We start from the raw sequence: 24,613 nt of genomic DNA, 5'->3' as shown, positions 1-24,613 counted from the left end.
CCTGTGGTACCCCACTTGAGACATTCTTCCAACTGGATGTGCAGCCATTTACGACCACTCTTTGGGTCCGATCACTAATACTCCCATCTAAGACTTGGGGCACAACAGCAACATGGATAGTGAGCCGGGACTTAGGAGTGAGGAGTCCCTGGAACAGGCTACAGTTGTCTGCCGTACAAGTAGAGTTCTTGGGAACATCTGACAAGAGGAATTTCAGTGTAACTCATTACTGGAAATCCCTCAAGTAAGCGCTAGGAAGGAGACTGCACAGCCCATCTGCTGAGAGAGAATCCCTGAGTTGCTTCCAGGCTAGCCTGCTCCGGTACCATCTGTAATCAGGACCCTGGACTGCATTTACCAAGTAAAGGTACAGAAATTGCACCCCGCTGTGTCTTGTCTGCTTCCTACCTTTCCGGCACCGCTACATCCCCGTGCCAACCACATCTACACTGCCCTGGGACTACAGCTTCACCTGTGGGGAGCTTTTACATCTTTGCTGCACCATACCATCAGTCCCAGCAGATCTGCTTGCAGCGTCGGCTTAATACCTTCCTTGCCGAGCACCACAGGTGGCGTCACGAACTATTCATCTAACTACATTCCACCATTCACATCTTCCTATTACTTGGGCGCCCAGGGCCACGGTCCGGGTCACCGCTGCTGTGACACATCCCACTGATACCGGCCCAGTACCGAGTACCCCACAGCCCTGGGAGGGCGACCCAGTAACGCTTCTATTGCCGCCACCATTTTTCCTAGAATCCTCCTCCCAAACCGGATGGAATGAGGGACTGGTTGGCGAAGTGTCCAGACTCCCTGCCGAAGAGTAAGCGCCTTTTCCTGAGGGAGAATTACTAACCCTCGGCAAGTGTCGAAGATCCTTCCTAAGAAGAAAAAACCTCTGAGCTGGCACAAGAGATGACTACCTCGCGCTGACCAACCACCCTAAGCAGCCAAGAGTATCCAGCGTGATGTTGACATTTTCCTCGCATGCCCGTATTGAAGGGCCCTTAACTAAGAGGTCGTCCAAGTAAGGCAAAATGACTATGCCTCAAGAATGCAGTATGGCCATGACAACTGTCTTAACCTTTGTGAACACTCTGGGAGCCTTGGCTATCCCGAAGGGTAGTGCTATGAACTGAAAAGTTCGACCATTGATGGCGAAGCGCAGAAACCTCTAATGAGGAGGAAAAATGGGCTCGCCACCTGATGAATGCACTCATGCTTAGCCTAGAATGGCCGGTGGCAATGTGCAGATATGCGTTCTGGATATCTATTGAGGCCAAGTATTCTCTCTGCTCCATGGTCGATATGACTGACCGGAGAGACTCCATCTGGAGATGTCTGATGCTGACGAACCTGTTCAGAAGCTTCAGGTCCAAAACAGGTCTGACAGACCCGTTCCCTTTTTGTGAACCGCAAACAGATTGGAATCGAAACCCTGAGCTCTTTCGTATTCTGGCACGGAAACAATGACTCCGTTGTGCAGGAGCGATTTGATGGCCCCTAATAGAGCCCTTGCCTAGGTATCCACCCTGGGAAGATGAGAAAAGGAAAAACTGTCTTGGAGGGCATCTGACAAATTCTATTTTGAAACCTAAGGCCACCAACTCCTTTACCCACGTGTCGCGTGCAACATTGAACCAGACGTGGCGGAACCAGAGTAGACGGCCGCCCACCTTGCCGGTGTCGTCTGGCAAACGCCTCGAGTCATTTAGCTGACTATCTTTGGGATCTGTATCCCCTTGATCTGGGATGCTGAGTTCGCATTCCCCCCAATGGGTTGGTTCTATACGAGACCTGCCATTCCCTATCCTGGTTGGGGCGGCCTGAAGCGCCGGAATTGGCCGCTGTGGTCCACCCGGGGTTGCGAAAAGACCGAAAGCGTGCTTGAAAAGGGTGCGAAAAAGGCGGTTTGACCCTTTGTTGAGGGAGAAAAAACGCTCTTTCCTCCTGTGGAGTCAGAGATAAGCTTATCCAACTTCTCTCCAAATAAACGGCTGCACTGATAATAAGGCAGAGAAGTCAAGGACTTCTTGAAAGCAGAATCGGCCCGCCATCCATAGAGCTCTTCTGATAGAAATTGCGTTAGTGGCAGTAAGTGCCGAGCAATTGGCCGCATCCAAAGACGCATTGATTACATAGTCCCAGGCCCATCGCCATCTGCCTCACGATCTCCGATATCTCGGCAGGTAGCTATCGCTTCTTCGCGACCCTGTTTAACGATTCTGACCATGAGATCATGGCCTTGGCTGCCCAAGTTGCTGCGATCGAGGGAGAGAGCGCTGATCCTGACACTTCACTTACTTAGCAAGAACCTCTTTATGAGTCGATCCGTGGGATCCTTAATAGAGGAGCCACTAGAAACGAAACAGGGTTTTAGTGGCTAGACGCGACACCGGTAGAACCACCATCGGAGACTTCATCCATTTCTTACGGATGTCCGGCAAATGGATACCTTACTTCGAGTGCCTTTTGACCCGAGAAACACCCGTCTGGTCGTTCCCTGAGTCGCTGCACTATGTCCTCAAACTCAGGATAAGAGGAACCAATTCCTTGCGGCCGCTTCACTCGCTTAAACGCCACCTTATGACCTAAAAGCTGCGGTGGAACCATCCTCAATCCTCAAGGTCTGACTGACGGCTTCTATGAACCTGTCCACTATCTCACATGACCCCGGAGCATCCAGGTCAAGGGGTTTGTCTGAGTCGACCTGAGGTCTGCTCGCTATCAACCACTGGTGACTGGGAGCGAGAAGCAGGACTTACGGATGCCAAAGCACCGGATGGACTGGGCGACACCACGTGGATTCCCTTCCACCGGGTCTGCCTGGAGTGAGAGCGGCCTCTGCAGGCCGAAGGCTCTAGTGAGGTGGAGGTCCCCTCTAAGGCCGACTAGCCACTGTCCCTGCCCCTATCTGGGGCCTGACGGAACTCGATTGCTCTCATACTGTGACAGTGATAGGGCCCACTCCGGGGGGCTTGCACATTGGTCGCGTCGCAGGGGAGGGCTTCTGGGCGCGATCGGGCTCGCAGGCTTCGCATAATTTTTGGCTCTGGCATGTGGCAAAAAATTAACCCCATGTGGTACTAATAAAAATAGACGCCTGGGGAAAAAAAACAGATATGTCCCTCGGTGCGGGAAAGGATACGTGGAGACGATACTCAACACGTGCTCGCCCGTTGTTGGTTTGGGGAGATCGGACCCTTTCAATAGGATCCGTCGCCCCTGTCTTATCTTCATGGAAAAAAAAAAAAAGAAGTCTGGAGAAAACCAGACATGTGTGCCTCCAAAGACACTAAGCAAAAAACTGATTTTGGCCCGCAATAGGGGCGAGGGTGTATACTGCGGAGGAGCAGCTAATCTCTATTTTTCACTTAGTGTCAGCCTCCTAACGGCAGAAGCATACACCCACAGTATCTGTGTCCCCCAATGAGGCGAAGGAGAAATGCAAATTAATTACCGTATGTAAAAATCATGCAATGTGATTTTCTGAAAAACATTTTTAAGATTCTGGTCTCTCTCACGGTTGAAGTTTACCTAAGATAAAAAATAATAGACCTCTCTATTCTTTGTAAACTTGCATAATTGTCAGTATATCAAATACTTATTTTCCCCACTGTTTACATGGCAGACATAGGACAGGAGCCTTCAGAAGGCCTCCAGCTGTGACAGCAAATAATCAACACCCTGCGATCACGTTGCACGATGTGCCAGTGGCCGCCAGAAAACTTTTGAATGCCGCTGTCACGGCTAACAGCGGCATATAAGAAGTTAAAATGATGTGGTGAATGTGGCAAGTGCTAGCTCCGATCTCATAAGTTATTGCCAGGTACTGAACATGCCACTCAGCTGGTACCAGTGCTGTATGGAGCGGGCTCAACTCCTGAGCCCGCTCCATACAGTGCAGTGGCTGTGATGTACAGCAGTTTTCGCTAAGGGGTTAATGCAACTAGGGAAAAGAATGTGACCTGTACTGGTTCAATGGCGATACCAGGTCACTATCTATAAGTTGTCCTATAAGTTGCAGGGTCCAGCCTGCAGTATGCAAGGTAGACATCATTATAGGAGTATATACCAGGGGTGTAAAGAGAGCTAAAACTTTGCAAAATAACCCTGTACACGTGAATAATAATTAAAAAAAAAAATAAGAAAACACCTGGTCTTCCATCAGAGTTTCCGGCAGAGAATTACATAAGTGGGACACTTACGGGAACGGTGGAGAGAAGGATCTTCTGTTCTTGTCCCCTGTGCAGAGACTTTACTGGAATAATGTGAATGTTCTGGTTCCCTTGTCCCTACAGAAGTAAAGAAAAAGTACAGGAAGGTTAATTGTCGTATATAGAAGAAAGTACAAGTCTTAATAGTGTTTGGTCTAGACTGTAAACTGCTAAAGATGATGATTACCAGCGATTAGTTGCTCCAGGTCACTTACTACCTCCTCCTTGAACACATGGGAAGGAACAGTCTGACATTCTCTCCTGCACACTGTAAATAAGGGTATGTTCACACAGAGATTTTGTTAATCTAGATTATGATTCACATCTGCTTACAAATCCACGTCAACGGGTATAACAAGCCATTATTGATGCAGATCATATAAAAATCTGTGTAAACATACCTATAGCATTTTTTTTTGTGCGGTACATCATACTGCTAAACCAAACATTAATTTTATCAATTCAGGGCTCCAAAGACTTTCCGTCACATGTTCTGCTAATCCTATGGTTTCCCATTTCTGCAATTATTCATGTGATCGCCTGAGATCAAATGAATAATTACTCAGATGATTATCAAGGACCCTTGGTGTCAACTAAGCTGAGTGTCCAGAGGTGAGCACGCTTCTCATGCAATGTGCACCATCGGCGTCTGTACTTCAGGAGCAGTGGGGGGCTACAGGTTGTCCAATAATATAGTGAACGCGTCAGCCGTTTACCTCCAAATAGGCAGTCAACTTTGGATCCCATCTTGTGACATAATAGAATCGGCAGGTTAGCATGTGATCAGCGCCGCCTGTGCAGGGATTCAGCTCCAGATGGGATTTCTTTTCACAAGAGTCTTCCACTAACAAGGTTAGTTGTTTGCCTAGATTACCAAGGAAGAGAAAAGTTCACCATTTATTCGGTCACTGGTGTCTGAAAGGGACAACGTGGATTAAACAAGAGTAGCTTCTCTAAAGACCTAGATGACTGAGATGACTAAATGCCAGGGCTCCCCACATGCTAGGGCTTCCCAACCAGATGCTCAGTCACGTGGCTTTGGTGCCCCCTATGAATGTTCGCGGTTGCAATTATTATGCACTAGTGGCATATCCAGTGCTACAGATGTAGAACGTGGTACTATAATTGTTCTACATGTGATTGCAAACATTTTTCAGTGGTGGCTGATCGGGCACCACCATTGCAGCCTATGATCTGCTGCAGAGGTCACACATGAAGATGACATGTCATCACTGGAGCCAGGAACCTGCCAGGGACTAGAGATATGTTAGCGGGAGGCTGATAAGATGAGCGCTTCTCTAAATATTTTAGACACTTTGATAGGTAAGCCTCAGTAAATGCAAACCAAATGGCAGAAGCTACTCTCATAGCAGCCCACCTTTCAGGTTCTCCGGGATCCTCTGCTTGTCGACACAGATGTCCAGACAGGTCATCTCTCTAGCCTGCAATCCAGAAAAGCGGAGTTAAAACAATATATGAGGGTGAAATGCAAATGCTGTACCATAGAGGATAAATAATTCAGCGAGCACTGCTCAGCAGGACAGTCACGTTCCAAAAGACACGGGGACCTGAGTGAAGAGATATGTTAGCAAGTGCCCACAGGTTGTAAAGTCATATGACATAAGCATTGAGATAAAGACGGGGTTTATTCTAAAAAATTGCAGCATCGGGGACCACACAATTCCAGTCAGCAGCATAACGATTTTGCCGGTCAGAACTGTCAATCAAATTAGCGCACGAACCCCCTGCAAGCAGGAGACTGAGGCAGGGGGGACTGGATTTGGTAGTGGACTCAATAACAAATCCCGACATTTCTGAGAATACGTACCTTACGGCAAATAGTACATTTTCAGTCACATAATCACTTGGTAAACCTAAGAGAACGCATGTTTACAGAATTATACCCAAATACATGTGCGCGCTTACCACAATCACTCCATTCGTCAGTATCTTCTCACGATAACCTTTACTAAAATAAAAAAATAAGTAAAATTATAAATTAGGGACAGATTGTAAAAGTATGTGTGTGGTGTGTGTATGTCTATATATATAAACATATATATATATACATATATACGTGTGTATATATATATACACTCACTGGCCACTTTATTAGGTACACCTGTCCAACTGTGTGTTAAGACTTAATTTCTAATCAGCCAATCAAATGGCGGCAACTCAGTGCATTTAGGCATGTAGACATGGTCAAGACAATCTCCTGCAGTTCAAACCAAGCATCAGTATGGGGAAGAAAGGTGATTTGAGTGCCTTTGAACGTGGCATGATTGTTGGTGCCAGAAGGGCTGGTCTGAGTATTTCAGAAACTGCTGATCTACTGGGATTTTCACGCACAACCATCTCTAGGGTTTACAGAGAATGGTCCGAAAAAGAAAAAAAATCCAGTGAGCGGCAGTTCTGTGGCCGGAAATGCCTTGTTGATGCCAGAGGTCAGAGGAGAATGGGCATACTGGTTCGAGCTGATAGAAAGGCAACAGTGACTCAAATTGCCACCCGTTACAACCAAGGTAGGCAGAAGAGCATCTCTGAACGCACAGTGCGTCGAACTTTGAGGCAGATGGGCTACAGCAGCAGAAGACCACACTGGGTACCACTCCTCTCAGCTAAGAACAGGAAACTGAGGCTACAATTTGCACAAGCTCATCGAAATTGGACAGTAGAAGATTGGAAAAACGTTGCCTGGTCTGATGAGTCTCGATTTCTGCTGCGACATTCGGATGGTAGGGTCAGAATTTGGCGTAAACAACATGAAAGCATGGATCCATCCAGCCTTGTATCAACGGTTCAGGCTGGTGGTGGTGGTGTCATGGTGTGGGGAATTTTTTCTTGGCACTCTTTGGGCCCCTTGGTACCAATTGAGCATCGTTGCAACGCCACAGCCTACCTGAGTATTGTTGCTGACCATGTCCATCCCTTTATGACCACAATGTACCCAACATCTGATGGCTACTTTCAGCAGGATAATGCGCCATGTCATAAAGCTCGAATCATCTCAGATTGGTTTCTTGAACATGACAATGAGTTCACTGTACTCAAATGGCCTCCTCAGTCACCAGATCTCAATCCAATAGAGCATCTTTGGGATGTGGTGGAACGGGAGATTCGCATCAGGGATGTGCAGCCGACAAATCTGCGCCAACTGTGTGATGCCATCATGTCAATATGGTCCAAAATCTCTGAGGAATGTTTCCAGCACCTTGTTGAATCTCTGCCACGAAGAATTGAGGCAGTTCTGAAGGCAAAAGGGGGTCCAACCCCTTACTAGCATGGTGTACCTAATAAAGTGGCCAGTGAGTGTATATATATATATATACACACACACATACATATATATATATACACATATATATATATATATATAAATAAATATATGTGCGTGTGTGTGTGGGTGGCAATCAGGAGGCACGTTCCTTTTAAAGCTCACAGGGTTTATTGCTTCACAAACCCACAACAAAGAACAGAACAAAAAAATAGCCTTTAGCTCAGGCACAACAAAGTACAAGTGTCCAGTACTTCGGGCTCGGTCCTGGAGCCTCAACACACACAAATACACAAGGCTTCCCCCTCCCCACATACAGCCCTGTGTTAAGCAGTAGTCTACATCATAAAGCTATAACCACACCCAGGAACCTATCACCTGACTAGTCACGTGACTGTGACATCACTGCAGGTCCTGAAACACATATAGAGGTATGGTGACGTCCCTTAGTGCTTACGTGCACTAAAGAAACACTCCGGGCTACATCATACCTCCCATCGACTATACAACCCTTAGCTATGCCACAGTATGTATATATGTGTGTATGTATATATATACCTATATATGTGTTTGTGTATGTATGTTTATATGTGTATGATGTACGGTATGTATATATATATATATATATATATATATATAATACAAAAGAAGCGGGCGGCACCGCTGTTACCGTGCTTGGATCCGTGGCTTGCAGCAGGCAGTGAGCTCACATCCAGGGTTCCCGGGTGCTTGACCTCGTAGCAATCAACTAGTATTTTCCAAATAGAAAAAGGTCGCACTCTACGGGATAGTTGTGAATATTTATTGACACATAATTACATGTCACGTCGGGGATGTGATAGTGAGAGTGTCAAATGGCTGACAACGGCCGTTTCGCGCTACTCGAGCGCTTCCACGGGTCCCGTGGAAGCGCTAGAGTAGCGCAAAACGGCCGTTGTCAGCCATTTGACACGCTCACTATCACATCCCCGACGTGACATGTAATTATGTGTCAATAAATATTCACAACTATCCCGTAGAGTGCGACCTTTTTCTATTTGGAAAATATATCTATAATAATAAATGCCCTAAGCAGCTTCCGGTTGTAACAACTTCCGTCCAGTTGTAACCGGTGACGTCACCGCACACCTCTTTCCATGTTAACCCTCAACACACCACTCCTCCTCAACACACACTCCTCAACACACACTCCTCTCACCTTTCACCATCTCCACTCACATCCACTCACTCTTTCACTCCACATACGACCCTTTCTCTCACTCCGTCTCTCATACTCACGCCGTCATCGCCGCTGCTCCACGATCCCCGACATCTTCTTCCGCCGGCGCCATCCTGGATCCAGACGTTGTCCACGCCGGAGACATGTTCTTGCGGCAACGCCATTTTGGATCGGCGAAATCCCGCGATAGTCAAGATGGCGTCGCCGCAAGAACATGTCGCCGGCGTGGAGGATGTCGGGATCCAAAATGGCGTCGGCGAAATCTCGCGAGATTTCACCGACGCCATTTTGGATCCCGACGTCGTCCACGCCGGCGACATGTTCTTCCAATGACGCCATCTTGAGTATCGTGGGATTTCACGATACTCAAGATGGCGTCGCCGGAAGAACATGTCGCCGGCGTGGACAACGTCTGGATTCAGGATGGCGTCGGCAGAAGATGATGTCGGGGATCGTGGAGCAGCGGCGATGACGGCGTGAGTATGAGAGACGGAGTGAGAGAAGGGGTCGTATGTGGAGTGAAAGAGTGAGTGGACGTGAGTGGAGATGGTGAAAGGTGAGAGGAGTGTGTGTGTTGAGGGTTAACATGGCAAGAGGTGTGATGCTATCGCATCCTCCCGATGCGATAGCATCGGGCCATAATCTAGTATATATATATCTATCTAATATATAAAGCTCAATGTGTGTGTATATGTACAGTATGTATGTGTGTATGTGTGGGATTGGCATCCCCACCGTTGCAGCTATAGCCACAAAATTTGGCACAGTCACATGTCTGGACCCCAAGAGTGTCCTAAGCTATGTTGTGAGGCGAAATTTTAACCCCGCGCGTTCCAATTCACCAAACAATTTTGCCCTTATCTACATAATGGGGAAAAAGTGTGTGCGTATCAAGCCCCGCCCCTCATTATGATGTCACAATGGTTGCCATGGCGACACTGATGTCATCATAGGTTGCAAGCCCCGCCGCTCATTATGATGTCATAATGGTTGACTATGAGATGGAGGATGTGTGATGGGTATATGGGCACTGGACTATGGGATGGAGGATATGTATGATGGGTATATGGGCACAGGACTATGGGATGGAGGATGTGTGATGGGTATATGGGCACTGGACTATGGGATGGGGAGGATATGTATGACGGGTATATGGGCACAGGACTATGGGATGGCGGATATGTATGATGGGTATATGGGCACGGGACTATGGGATGCAGGATATGTATGATGGGTATATGGGCATGGGACTATGGGATGGAGGATGTGTGATGGGTATCTGGGCACTCGACTATGGGATGGCGAATATGTATGATGGGTATATGGGCATGGGACTATGGGATGGAGGATGTGTGATGGGTATATGGGCATGGGACTATGGGATGGAGGATGTGTGATGGGTATATGAGCATTCGACTATGGAAGAGTCCTGAGGAGATCATTTGCATATTCCCAGTGCCTTCTGGGATAAGTGAAGAGTCTCCGCGAGCTCAACGATCACTGGGTTTTGGCCGTTGCAGCTGAAAAGAGGAAATCAGAAAACCAGGGGAAGAGTCCTGAGGAGAATTTTGGCTCATCTTTCATCGTTTTTAAGAAATCTCAATATGGAAGAGGTCAGGAGCCATTTGGTGAGCTGCATTTCTTGCTACATGTTCACAGACTTCCCAGTCGAAAAGCCAAACTTCACATGCCACAAATGCAAGCTTGTGTCCCTGTTGGAGGAAAAGTTGCAAAATCTCGAAGAGAGGTTAGCTACGTTGAAGATCATTAAGGAAGGTGAAGAGTTCTTAGACAGAGCAGGATTATCTCTTCATGTTACAGAAAGAGAAGAAATTCGAAGTGCACCTGAAGAAACAGAGGAATGGAGACATGTGACCCAGAGAAGCAGGAGGATCGGGAGGCAGTCAGCACCCATACTTCTCAGGAACCAGTACCAGGCTCTCACGCAGGAAAATGATGAAGAAATACATCAGGAAAAGACTTTGCCCACAAACAGCAACCTTGTACGCCTTCAGAGTCCTCCTGGATGGAGAAAGAAAAATGTTGTGAAGAAGAAACGTAGAGTGGTGGTCATGGGGGATTCCCTGTTGAGAGGAACAGAGGCCGCTATCTGCAGACTGGATATAAGTTCAAGAGAAATGTGCTGTCTTCCAGGTGCAAAAATTAAAGATGTGTCTGACAGGATATCAGAACTCTTCAGACCTACAGATGACTACCCATTCCTACTACTACATGTGGGGACAAATGACACCGCAAGAAACGACCTGGAAACCATCTGCAGTGACTTTGCAAACTTAGGTAAGAAAGTGAAAGAACTGGGAGCGCAGGTGGTCTTCTCTTCCATCCTCCCAGTGGATGGCCATGGAACAAGGAGGTGGAATAAGATTCTGCAGGTGAACAACTGGCTACGTCGATGGTGCCATCAGCAACGATTTGCATTTCTGGATCACGGAGTGAATTACCTATACGATGGACTACTTGCTAAAGATGGGGTGCACCTTACGAAGACTGGAAAACATGTATTTGGAAGTCGCCTTGCTACACTCATCAGGAGAGCTTTAAACTAGAACAACATGGGAAGGGAAGCAAAAGACCAGAAAAAACCATACACCTGACAAATGCTATTGAGAACTCTGCTATTAGAAGTGGAAAGGAAGAACAAAGACAAAAGAATCTAATTAATAAAAATATTGGAGAAAGAGAAAACAATCACAAACTAAAATGTTTCTATACTAATGCACAAAGCATGGGCAACAAACAAGGAGAATTGGAACTACTAACACAGGAAAAGAAATATGAAGTCATTGGAATAACTGAAACTTGATGGGACGATACACATGATTGGAATACAAGACTAGAAGGATACAACTTACTTGCAAGAAACAGACTTGATAAACGAGGAGGGGGTGTCGCATTGTATGTTAGAAACGCGTATATCTGCACAGAGATTGAAGCTTCAGAGACCGGGAGTTCTGTGAAAACTGTTTGGGTAAGAATACAAGGACAGAACAATGGAAAGGACACCATTGTAGGCATTTACTACAGGCCGCCTGTGCAAGCTGAAGATATGAGTGAAATCTTTATGCATCAAATGGCCAAGTTCTCCAAAAAATATGACATAGTTGTCATGGGAGATTTCAACTATCCAGACATTTGTTGGGAATCTCTCTCAGGCAAAACTAACAGGTCAAGGAAATTTTTATCCTCTCTTGCTGACAACTTTATCTTCCAAAAGGTAGGGGAGAAAACAAGGGGAACTGCTACCTTGGATCTAATCCTTATAAACAGGGAGGAAATGGTTGAGGAGGTAAAAGTGGCTGGGACCCTAGGAGGTAGTGACCATGCTATTTTAGAATTTTGGATAACTAGAGGAGGAAGACCTGTGAAGACTCAGACGTCAAGGTTAGATTTCAGAAAGGCAGATTTTAAATGATTCAGAAAGAGAATTGGAAGGATCCAATGGCTGGATATCCTTAAAGACAAAAATGTCCAGGAAGGATGGGAAATCTTGAAAAATGAAATTCTCAAAGCACAATTGTTAACAATTCCGAAAAGAGGGAAGAATAGGAAGCATTTAAGGAAACCAGGATGGATGAACACAGAACTTAAGCACATGCTAAAAAGGAAGAAAGAAATGTTTATAAAATGGAAAGAGGGAGGCATATCTAAAGAAGAATATAATGATGTCTGCAGAACCTGCAGGGCACAAATCAGATTATCTAAAGCTGACAATGAATTGAGGCTTGCAAGAGATGTCAAAAGCAATAATAAAGGATTTTGGGGATATGTCAAAAGTAAAAGAAAAGTCAAAGATGCTATAGGATTTTTACAGGATGAAAATGATGAAATAGTAAGACAGGATGTTGAGAAGGCCGAACTTTTAAATTCCTATTTTGCATCTGTTTTCTCTCAGAAAGGAAATGTAACATCAACTGTTCTTCACTGTCCTATTAAGGGAATAGAAGAATCCAGGATATCTATAAACAGAAAGATAGTGAGAAAACACTTAGCTAACCTAAATGAATTCAAGTCTCCAGGTCCAGATGAATTACACCCCAGAGTACTGAAGGAGATAGCAGAAGAAATTTTTGAACCCCTCTCCATAATCTTTGAAAATTCTTGGAGAACAGGAGAAGTCCAAGAAGACTGGAGAAGAGCAAATGTTGTTCCTATCTTCAAAAAGGGGAAGAAGGTGGAGCCAGGCAACTATAGGCCGGTGAGTCTGACTTCTATATCAGGAAAGATCTTTGAACAAATTATTACACAACATGTATGTCAGTACCTGGATAAGAATGAAGTGATTAAACAGAGTCAGCATGGGTTTGTAACTAATAAGTCATGTCAGACTAACTTAATTTCCTTCTATGACGGAATCACTGATTGGGTGGATCAAGGAAATACTGTAGATATAGTATATCTTGACTTCAGCAAAGCATTTGACAAAGTATCTCATACAATCCTTATTGAAAAAATGACTAAGTATGGAATGGACAAGGCAACTGTTAGCTGGATTCATAACTGGCTTAGTGATCGGACCCAAAAAGTGGTCGTAAATGGCTGCACATCCAGTTGGAAGAATGTCTCAAGTGGGGTACCACAGGGCTCTGCCCTGGGCCCTGTATTATTCAACATCTTTATCAATGATTTAGATGAAGGAATTGAGCGTAAACTGATTAAATTTGCTGATGACACAAAGCTAGGAGGGATAGCTAATACTAGAGAAGAGAGAGAGAGGATTCAAAAAGATGTAAATAAACTGGAGCAGTGGGCAGCAACTAACAGAATGGTTTTTAACAGGGAAAAATGCAAAGTACTACATCTGGGCAATAAAAATGAAAAAAGCATATATAGAATGGGAGGAATAGGGCTAAGCAACAGCACATGTGAAAAAGACTTGGGTATACTAATAGATCACAGACTGAATATGAGTCAACAGTGTGATGCAGCAGCAAAAAAGGCAAATGCAATTCTAGGATGTATTAACAGAAGCATACAGTCTAGATCACGTGAAGTCATTATTGCCCTCTACTCCTCTTTGGTCAGACCTCATCTGGAATATTGTGTCCAGTTTTGGGCACCACATTATAAAAAAGACATCAACAAACTGGAGCAAGTTCAGAAAAGAGCGACCAGAATGGTGACTGGTCTGCAAACCCTGTCTTATGAGGAAAGGTTGCAGGATTTGGGAATATTTAGTTTGCAAAAGAGAAGACTGAGAGGAGACTTAATAGCTGTCTACAAATATCTAAAGGGCTGTCACATTGTAGAAGGATCATCTTTATTCTCATTTGCATAAGGAAAGACTAGAAGCAATGGGATGAAACTGAATGGGAGGAGACACAGATTAGATATTAGAAAAAACTTTTTGACAGTTAGAGTGATCAATGAGTGGAACAGGCTGCCACGAGACGTGGTGAGTTCTCCTTCAATGGAAGTCTTCAAACAGAGGCTGGACAGACATCTGACTGGGATGATTTAGCGAATCCTGCTTTGAGCAGGGGGTTGGACCAGATGGCCCAGGAGCTCCCTTCCAACTCTACGATTCTATGGGATGGAGGATATGTATGATGGGTATATGGGCACGGGCCTATGGGATCGTGGATATGTATGATGGGTATATGGGCATGGGACTATGAGATGAAGGATTTGTGATGGGTATATGGGCACTCGACTATGGGATGGCAAATATGTATGATGGGTATATGGGCATGGGACTATGGGATGGAGAATATGTATGATGGGTTTATGGACATGGGACTATGGGATGGAGGATGTGTGATGGGCTTATGGACTTGGGACGGAGGATGTGTGATGGGTATATGGGCACTCGACTATGGGATGGAGGATAGGTATGTTGGGTATATGGGCACGGGACTATGGGATGGAGGATAATTATAATTTGTTATAACTATCCACAGTTAGTCACTATGCCCGGGCAGCGCCGGGCTCTTCAGCTAGTATATATATATTGATAATTTATTTTACTCATTTATAGAGCGCCATTAAATCCACGGTGCATTACAGACATTATTGGCAATGTCCCCGATGGGGCTTACAATCTAAATTCCCTATCAGTATGTCTTTGGAGTCTGGGAGGAAAGAACCCGGAGGAAACCCACGCAAACACGGGGAGAACACACAAACTCCTTGCAGATGTTGTCCTTGGTAGGATTCGAACCAAGGAACCTAGCGCTGCAAGGCTGCAGTGCTAACCACCGTGCCGCCCATTATATATATATATATATATATATACACACATACGGTATGTGTATATATTACATTTGCTCTAATTGTGGGTATGAGGAACTTACAATTCTTGTACTGTAAATTCCACTTGCAGAGTTTCCGGACCCTAAAAAATAAAGACCACAATTTAATTCTCATTTTTTCCTTCCTTATTTCAGCACATATGAGCCTGTGCTCCGCTCCCCTCACTTATTATAGGAGATTTGGTGTTAAAAATCATAGAGTAAAGATTTTGGAAACAGTCATGATATGGAAAGTGCGTCAGGACATGGCTAATATAAGGATAAAATACCGGCACCAATGGGGTAAGAAACATCTGACTTACATTCGGGTTGAGGCAGAACGTTTCCATTCTGGTCTCTCCAATACGGATTTTTCCCACGTCAAATGTCAGTGTATAGAGCAGGTCATTTTTTGTGATCACGTCCTCATCGTGAAGGGTCAGATGCAACATGTTCTGAAACAGAAGTTATTGGCAGATATAAATATATATCTCATCTCAGTGTCAGGACTGTAGAAGACAGCTCCGATGCCAAAGTTCCGCAAATACCTATTTAAGGGAACAGCTGAAGCAAATCTCAAACACTTCTAGCATAGGGCTGATACAGTCAGGGGAGGCATGAATGGGTGAAAATCGCTGCAAAAATGCTAAAAGTAGTGACATGCGGTGTCTTGGTAAAAATGCAGCAGCGCTCCAAATACGCATGAAAATAAATAAAGCACCGCGTGCATGAGATCTGTCATCGAATATGGTGAAACTGTCAAACAAACGTCAAAAATGCCACGTGTGAACATAACCCTAAGGCCAGGATCACATATGCGAGAAACACGGCCGAGTCTCGCATGTTAATATCCAGCACTGCCACCAGCACTCAAGAGTGGAGCATGCGGCCACATAGCAATACATGCAGCCGCACGCCCCGCTCCCGAGTGCCGGCCACAGTGTCGGGTATTAACATGCGAGACTCGGCTATGTTTCTCTCATTTGTGATCCCGGCCTAACACAGAGGATCAGCTTTACTTAGAGTCTTCCAGGTTATAGCCATTGTAAATATTCTGGTGATAAGCTAGGAAACGAACAAAACGCTCATTTGAGGGATGATCTGATTATTTATGACGGTAATACAATCACTGTGATCAGAGGCAATATGGAGATGTGCTGCCAGGGACATGATTGGAGGAATAGTGATTGTTCCGTCCCCATTGCTGGTCATCACCCTGTATAAATAGACCAGTAAATAGGTGCAAAAGAATTGTGCTGGCACTCGTTAATGGAGGATATATGGGCTGAAATTACAAAGTCTAGATGCACCATACATAAGAGAAACAGAACCTTGCCCACAAGATAAGGGCTCATGTAGACGTCCATATAACTCAGTCAGAGCACGGATTGCAATACATGGACTTTTTGCGGGTCTCCTAATTCGAACGCGACATAGGCACATATGACGCTATCGAGTTTGTGTCAGGAGAACCTCAGAGAGTCCATGCAAGTCAATGAGTCCGTGGAAGACATAGGACTGCAATTAGCATAAAGTGGGAGATTACGGGAGAAATTTTGGAGTTGGTTGTGTGATGAGAAGATTATAGGAAATCAAATTTGGAAATCTGGTAATGATCAGAGATTACTGTAATTAGGGCAGCTCACCCGCGGGCGTCATGTGGCCTCCACACTTTGACTTGCAGATCTCTAAACTTCTCCTTAACTGGGCAGATTTCCTGTTCCAAGTGTTATGAAATCTGGATGACATCTGGCTGACATATTGGCAGCGTCACTCTTATTTTAGGGGATATTTGCATTTCCTAATAGTCTGTAAAGAATTATGACCGCTCCTGAAAGCCCGCTTCTGCCTCTTACCTTAACATTATTGCAGAGGGTAAACTGGAACGTCTCGTTCCACACAGGGTCACTGGTGTTTGATAAAGTCCTTGTCTGTAAGGTCTTGTTGGTGCAGGATGGCAGCCAAAGACAGATGTAGCAATCAGCATTGCTCACTGCAATGGAAAAGCAGCCATCTAATTAGGTTTCTTGGTTAAAACAAGTTATCACCTATCCTCTGGACCAGTGATGGTTAACCGCTGGGAGACGCACCGATCAGCACAACCAGAACGTATTACCCCAAGAGGGAACTTATATCACTCTTCTAAAATAAAGCAGCAGGTCAGACGCCTGATTCACCAGTCTAGTCATTCTCTATAACGGGAAAATCCGGGCACAGCACTCGGTAGACCCATCGGAATGAATGGAGCTGCGGTCTGAACTGGTTCACAATAAACGGGGATGAAAGTTCGCCATTGTGCAGATCGATGCAGTGGTCGAACCCCCGCAACCAATCAATAATCTATAATGCTGTTATACCAATACCCAATTATGCTATTATACTAGCAAGTAACAGACATCTTGCAACTACTCATACATACTGAGGTCGGCCCATGGAATATGTGCGGCCTGTACAACCTTGACTGTTAACAAGCTGAGTGCGCTGTCCTCCTGTAATGAGAGAGATGTATCAGTACAAAAATCAACAGTATATGAACAAGATATTATTAGATTAATCTAAATGACATTAAATTTATCAGAATTGTGCAGAACTTGTGTACAATTGTACAAGCCAATGTGAGCAGTAATGGACGAAATACTTATAAATCACCTCTGGAGGCTAATACAACACATTGGATAATTCTTGGCTATGAGGCGAGACAATCCCCATCACCAGAAGATCGCAATTAAATAAATGTATGCCCCTTCTTCCATCATGCAGCCTCCATTGCACACCAACCAATACTACCCATAATAAAACTAGAGAGAAGAATACGGAGCCATCTGAGTCACAGTTTTCCCGACTTACCAAGAGAAAGAAGATCGACTTACAACTATAAAGCCTATGGTGTCTGTGAAGATACAGCATTGTATCTTAATTAACCAGATGACTATTATTGCAGTAGGCCCAGGGACATGAACTAGAGTTCATATGAGAATGACTGCTGACCCTTATTGTCATTGAATTAATGTTTCAATGGCTGCCATTTGTTGACTGGCTGTTGATTACCTATTGTATCTGTCCTAGTATTGCAGTCCTTGTCTTGTTCTACTATCTTTGGGAAACAAAGGCACAATGCTTGAATGTTTGCTAATATGTTGATGACCCTTTGGTGCTATGCAATATGAAGGACAATCTATGAATGTTGTTTGAACACTCCAGGAGTGAGTGATGGCCCCCTAGCACCTTCCCCCCAAGCCTGTGATGGAATGCCTAATGAAAATTTGTGATCTATAAAAAAGGAGGATCTGCCTATGTTCAGTGAGACACAGAGAGAGAGAGGCAGCCAGAGATTCTGCCAAGACCCTACAGGGCTGCTGCCAATACATCATGGCTCCATCACTGGGGACACGGATCTATCATTTTACAGGAAACAACCTAGGGGTTCTGATCCCCTGTTGGAAGAATACAGATCTGCTCCATTGACCTATAAGGAAGATGAGCGGGCTCTGGGTGCTGACAGTGCACTGGGTCCAGAACTGCTGGGGCCGCGCCTCTTGTTGCAGGGGGGGAAGGAAACTGAGGACGGAGGTGACCCATGACCTGCGGAGAGGGGGTGTGGTGAGTCAAAGTATAAGGAGGTTTGAGCGGGAAGAGAGGCACTTCCCGCCGGAGAGCAGAGAGAGTGAGGACCGTTGATGGACTGTGGGGAGAGATAGGCCTCAAAGTAGAGATCCTGGGCAGGTGCGGTGAGGACTCTCCAGTACCAGCGGGTGTGCAAGGAAACGCACGCCGAGTGGAGGTTTACGGAGGACCCCATTCTCTTGAACTGCAACTGAGTGGACTAGGGGCTCAGTGGGCAAAACTGGTGGCCGCCCACTGCAGCCAGAAGTAAAGACATCTGTTAGGCGTGGTACAAGACATCTGTTAGGCTGCCTCAGAAGGCAGCCAAGCAACCATCGGACTCTGCGGGAGAAACGGACAACTGAGTCACGTTAAGTGAAACCGATTTATTGACTGTTAAACTGAATTAGTTACCCTGTTTAACACTCATCCCTTTAATTGTAATTCCCTTATTTTCTCCCTGCTAGGAGGATATTCCTGTCTTGATAAAGTGAATAATTGTTAACCCTTGCTCTATGCTTCTGTGCCAGTGCATCCATATACCTGTGTTACAGACCATTGCTGATCCATGGATATGTTTGGAGAAAGCCAGAATTGGGACCCACCGGTCGCCTGGCTCCATGGAGACGTTCGGAGAAGCCAGGTTGTGACCCTTGGGTCAACTGGCCTTGTACCTCAATGGACTGTCATCTTCCTAAGCTTGTCATTACCTCCTCTCTGTGTGCATGCCACATTAGGGGTAGCCGACCCTGGGAGCTCTGAAGGAACAGCTGCCATTATCCCGGCGAGTCAGCGGAAGGGTGAGACTCTGTAATGTGCACCATCTTGGGATACTGTGCTGGGACTGTGTTGTCTAAGTAGCATTATGCCCATTCTAAAGGGGGAGTGGGTATTCGGCGGGACGATACCTGGTCCATGCGGTTTCGGCTAGAGGACTGGGGCGCCTGCCAACCCCCCATTTTCCACAATGTCATATCTACATGCGGACAGATACTTTTTGGGGTCAGACTTACTATTCAAATGGGCTGTCTACTCCTTTTTTCTCATAAAAATGGGTCCATACTCCTCTACTGATGCCGCACGGCTCCTCAATATTACTGATCAGGTCCCCTGCCAGTTTCCTCACTTCCTGGGAATGACCATTGGGGATCATGCCCCCCTCTCCCGGAAAGATGAGCAGCAGAGGTGCAGCTTGGGATCAGAAGGCGAGTACATGTTTTTGGGCTTTTTTTAGATTACAGAAGGATTATTTTTAAGGAGAAAAAAGGATGGACAGTCCCTTGAAGTTTTCTCTCTGTATAACCAAAGAAGCTGCGGGCACAAGCCTTGATGACAACCGCATAGACTACGAGGAAGAACAGCAATAAAAATAATCCGTTCCGTTAGAGATGACGTGACTCATCCGAACGCTTATCCTTCCAAACACCTCCTATATGTACAAATATTGTTATAGACATGGAATTTGCCTCCTAATAGCTTTTACGACTTTCTAACCTGATGAAAAATAATTATTACTTTACAATTTATGGGTCTCCAAACAAAAGAAACAGTATCGGGATGGGCCAACTAACCAGTCTTTCCAGAAATGTGCGAAGGTACTGTATACATGTATTGTGCCGTAACGTGGGTGCAATACTTTCCCAAATCAGACCGTCCCTCCTTCTATCTCCAGGCGCATAAATCTTTATTCAACAATTTTAAGTGAAGTGTGTCAGCTCGTTGTGTAATGTTGTAAAGCACTGCAAATCCCAGCCAACAGCAATTACTATTAAAATGATTTTTAATAATTTAATCACCTATCATGAGGCCACTTGTAGCAAAAATAAAGGCTCCCAGTGGCTCTTATTTAGCCAACAACCAGCTTTATAGACAAATGGTGATTGAGTTCATAAGTTTAAAAATGTATATGACTAACTCAAAAATACTGGCATAATGAAAACAGTCCATGTGTGCTCATAAACTAAAGGCGAGGTGCCAACGCGACAATAAAATATTTCTAGCATACATCAAATCAATAGGTGAACACAGCAACATTAAAAAGTATATATTTTCCTTTATCTAAAATGTATACACTTTACAGTAATCCATCAGGAAGTTTTTTATATGTAATCTGAGAGATGCATGATGTAGAGGCAGAGGCCCTGATTTCAGCGATGTATCAGTTCCTGGGCTGCGTAGTGTAGTTTTGTTAGAATCTCTGCTTTCTCTGCTGTAGATGTGAGCAGAGCTGGAATGCTGAGCTGTGTGTAACCCCGCCCACACTACTGATTGGCAGCTTCCTGTGTACAGTGTCAGGAAGCTGCCAATCAGTGGTGAGGGTGGGGTTATACAGGGCTCAGCATTCAGTGCACTGCCAGATCTACAGCCAATAAAACAAAGCTTTTATCAAAACTGCAGTAGCAAGTGACATAGCTGGAATCAGGGTCTGTGCCCCTACATTATGTTGCTCTCAGATGGAGTAGCAAAAACCTGGTGACAGATTCCATTTAAATATAGGTGACATAATAAAGCATTTTAGTAATATTATGATAGCTTATCATCTATAAAAAAAAATTTAAGTAAAACATTGCCCAAAGGGACTGAATATGTAGAAATTAAACTGTAAAACTCACCTACTGGCATCCACCTGGATCCAGCACATGGAAGGGAGTGGAGAAATTACTGTTCAACCAGCAGCCAAGACCACTATGGCCTGATGACTGAGCATAAAACATCCAATGTTGGGCTGCTTGTAGTCACCTGACCACTGCAGGCAATCCCAGCCACAGTACTCCAACGGGTGGTTGAACAGTGATGTGTCTGCTTCCGGTCTCTTGTCAAACCACTGGCCAGTGGTGGATTCATGAGGGTGACAGTAGGCGAGTATTACCAGGCAGCACAGTGGCTCCGTGGTTAGCACAGCAGCACTGGGGTCCTGGGTTTGAATTGCACCAAGAACAACTTCTGCAAGGAGTTTTTATGTTCTCTTTATGTTTTCTTTTACTATAATCTATGAAGTTCCCTAAATGCCTGGTATGTATGTAGGACATGCATCTATCGCCAGGCCATGGGTTCCTCCCAACCGCCATCGCACCTGGTGAGGCAGCCACCAGAAATGGAGAAACGGCACTGGGGTGGGTGCATGTCCCAGAAGTGGGTCCTGCATATATCAGACAATTAGAACATATTCTGTAGACATGCCATGAATGTCAAAGATGGAAAGCATAAAGTATAACGACAGAAAAAAGAAATGTATAACGAAAAGACTGCAGGCAATAAACCTCTCCTCCTCATACATTATAGAAAGCCATAAACAAAACCCATAATAAAGATGTGCACGCATCAATACATGACTGAATGACAGCCTGTAGTTAGCAGTGACTAATGACTAGTTATTGGTGGTTATTAAATATGACAACTAGTTACAGGTTATTACTAACTGGCGTTTTATCCGCCTGGAGTAAGATGCGCCAAATCCATTACACGGAGTGCTCCTCTTAATTCATTTGGTGCCAATGTTAGAAACGTACAGTGAAGAACTGGAATATATTTCCGTCGCAATTTACGCTGCTTTTTTCCGGCCTCGCTTGGCCATGTTCCTACCTGCTAAGCTTCATCCACTTTCTAAAAAGTAGGTGGAACTTGGAGTTAAAATGTCAAAAGGGGCAACATTTTTCTGCAGCTACGAGTTGAAAAAAAGGTTGAGACGTTGCAAAAAGTTTTACGCCAGAATTCTGATGCAAAATAATGAATTTGGGCCTAAGAGTGACAGATAGTGGGACTACACCACATACAAATTACGCTTTAAGCCTGCAAGGCTCTTTGCAATTTACATTCATTGCAAATGTATTAATACAATTAAAGAAAACACAAACATAAGCAAAAATGACACACTCATGGCATAGGTGGAATGTATATAAAAGTCTACTGTATGGACAGGTTCAACAAATGCTGGGATTGTTTACCAGCCACCACTGTGATTAAATCCAGCATTGTTTCTCAATAGATATAGAGTCTGCTAAATTAGGTGGACATTCTTATCTTATTTTAGCACAGAGAAGACATATTGCTTTAAAGGATCACAAACACAGATAATCTTAGGACCATAAACATCAGAGGTCACTGCCCAAAGACCATAAACATCAGAGGTAACTGCCCAAAGACAAGAAACATCAGAGGCAAATGCCCCAAGACCAGAAACGTCAGAGGTCACTGCACCGAGACCAGAAACGTCAATGTCTACTGCCCTGAGACCAGAAACGTCTAGGCCACTGCACCAACACCAGAATCGTCAGAGGTCACTGCCCCGAGACCAGAAACGTCAGAGGCCACTGCCTTATACATCAGAGGCCACTGACCCAGACCAGAAATGTCAGAGGTCACTGCTCTGAGAACAGAAATGTCAGAGTCTACTACCCCTGAGATCAAAAACATCAGCGGCCACTGCCTTATACATCAGAAGCCATTGTCTCAGTCCAGAAATATCAGAGACCACTGACCCAGACCAGAAATGTCAGAGGTCCACTGCTCTGAGAACAGAAATGTCAGAGTCTACTACCCCTGAGATCAAAAACATCAGCGGCCACTGCCTTATACATCAGAAGCCACTGTCTCAGTCCAGAAATATCAGAGACCACTGACCCAGACCAGAAACATCAGAGGTCACTGTACCCTAGACCAGAAACATCAGAGGCTACTGCACCTAGAAAAGAAACATCAATGACTACTGCCCCCAGACAAGAAATGTCGGAGAACAGAAACTTCAGAATCCCCTGCCCTGAGAACATAAAAGTCTGAGGTCACTACCCCAAGATCAGCTACCTCACAGGCAACTGCCCCGAGAACAGAAACGTCAGAGGCAACTGCCCTAAGACCAGAACAGAAACGTCAGGGGCTACTGCCCCTGAGACCAGTAATGTCATAAGCCACTGACCCAGATTGTAAACGTCAGAGGCCATTGCAATCTAGACCAGAAACATCAGAGGTAACTGTCCCCTATGTTTAGAAATATCAGAGGCAACTGACAAGAGACCATAAATGTTGGTGGCCGCTGCCTAGAGATTAGAAATGTCAGAGGCCACTGACTAGAGACCAGAAACAGAGGCCACTAACCCGAGACCAGAAATGGTGGCCACTGCCCAGAGACCAGAAACGTCAGTGTTGTATGGTCCAAAGACATTGGGTCCATTGTTCTTTGATCTACATATGATTGCGGATCATGTAGATTTATCTATGTAGATTCACTTTCCTCTACTATAATCCATGAAGTAAAACTACTATATCATAAATGAAAATCAAATTATTATTTGAAGCCGAATATTCCTAGCAATGAAATATAATTTCCAGCAGATACAAGAATAAATAAGTCAGACTCACACGATAGGAGATAGCAGAAGGTCTCCGAGCCATCCTTGTAGTGGGCGCGCCGTGTTGATTACATTGGAGCCAGGTGAATGAATGGGAATATTAACAAATGTCACTTGCTGACAATAAAAGATGAAACTCCGGAGTGAGCTTTGTGGAAAGATTAGAGATGTAAATATACATTGCTCACCACGCCTGTCTCTAAATTATAGGCACCATTACATGCAAACACCTCCTTCATTCTGCACATCAAAGATCATCAGCAAGGTATGGATGGGAGGAGGCGCACGGGCCATCTATGTCATTAATGTTAACGGCAAGCCAGTAAGCAACGAACTCTGACCCCTAGACGCAGAAAGGAAATTATAATTTATGTGACTTTCAGACACAATTCAAGAAAGACTAAAAGTGAAAACTGCACCTAAAGAACAAGCAACTTGCCCTTTCTGCCTGGAGTAAGGGCATGTGCACACAGAGACTTTTTATTGAGTTTTCGGAGCAGAAACTCAAAGTTTTTGAAGATGATCGGAAGATTTTTCTGATCAGTTTATGCTAAAAAAAACAAACTCCTTGAAATAGCTTGAGGGTATATGCACATAGTTTTTAAGGAGTTTTTTGGAGCCTGGAAAAAAAAAGAGAAAAAGCCTGAGGTTTTTGTGGACTTTTTAGCACAGATTTTGACCCTACACTGTCTGTACCTTTT

General features: G+C 44.8%; 1 protein-coding gene across 3 annotated transcripts in view; it reads right to left on the bottom strand.

Annotated features, from left to right (window-relative positions):
• The window catches only part of LOC141098617 (cytosolic phospholipase A2 beta-like), a 65,213-nt gene extending 41,076 nt beyond the window's left edge, over nt 1-24,137 (bottom strand). Inside the window, exons 1-9 of one of the 3 annotated variants that reach the window (XM_073586588.1) lie at nt 23,923-24,137; nt 17,384-17,453; nt 16,821-16,957; nt 15,288-15,419; nt 15,028-15,068; nt 6,147-6,189; nt 5,599-5,662; nt 4,937-5,085; nt 4,212-4,298 (exon numbers count right to left, since the gene is read on the bottom strand). In XM_073586588.1, coding sequence (XP_073442689.1) covers nt 4,212-4,298; nt 4,937-5,085; nt 5,599-5,662; nt 6,147-6,189; nt 15,028-15,068; nt 15,288-15,419; nt 16,821-16,957; nt 17,384-17,453; nt 23,923-23,955 — 756 coding nt within the window. In that variant the 5' untranslated portion in view covers nt 23,956-24,137. The remainder of the gene's footprint in view (nt 1-4,211; nt 4,299-4,936; nt 5,086-5,598; nt 5,663-6,146; nt 6,190-15,027; nt 15,069-15,287; nt 15,420-16,820; nt 16,958-17,383; nt 17,454-23,922) is intronic. The other 2 variants (XM_073586594.1, XM_073586604.1) reach the window with 2 other exon arrangements.
• Between the last annotated feature and the right edge of the window lie 476 nt (nt 24,138-24,613).

Source organism: Dendrobates tinctorius, unplaced genomic scaffold, assembly GCF_039654945.1.
Source record: "Dendrobates tinctorius isolate UK_male_01 unplaced genomic scaffold, ASM3965494v1 ptg000010l, whole genome shotgun sequence".
Classification (NCBI taxonomy): Eukaryota; Metazoa; Chordata; class Amphibia; order Anura; family Dendrobatidae; genus Dendrobates; species Dendrobates tinctorius.
The sequence above is the reverse complement of the archived record's forward strand: the minus strand, read 5'-3'. Positions and strand labels throughout refer to the sequence as shown.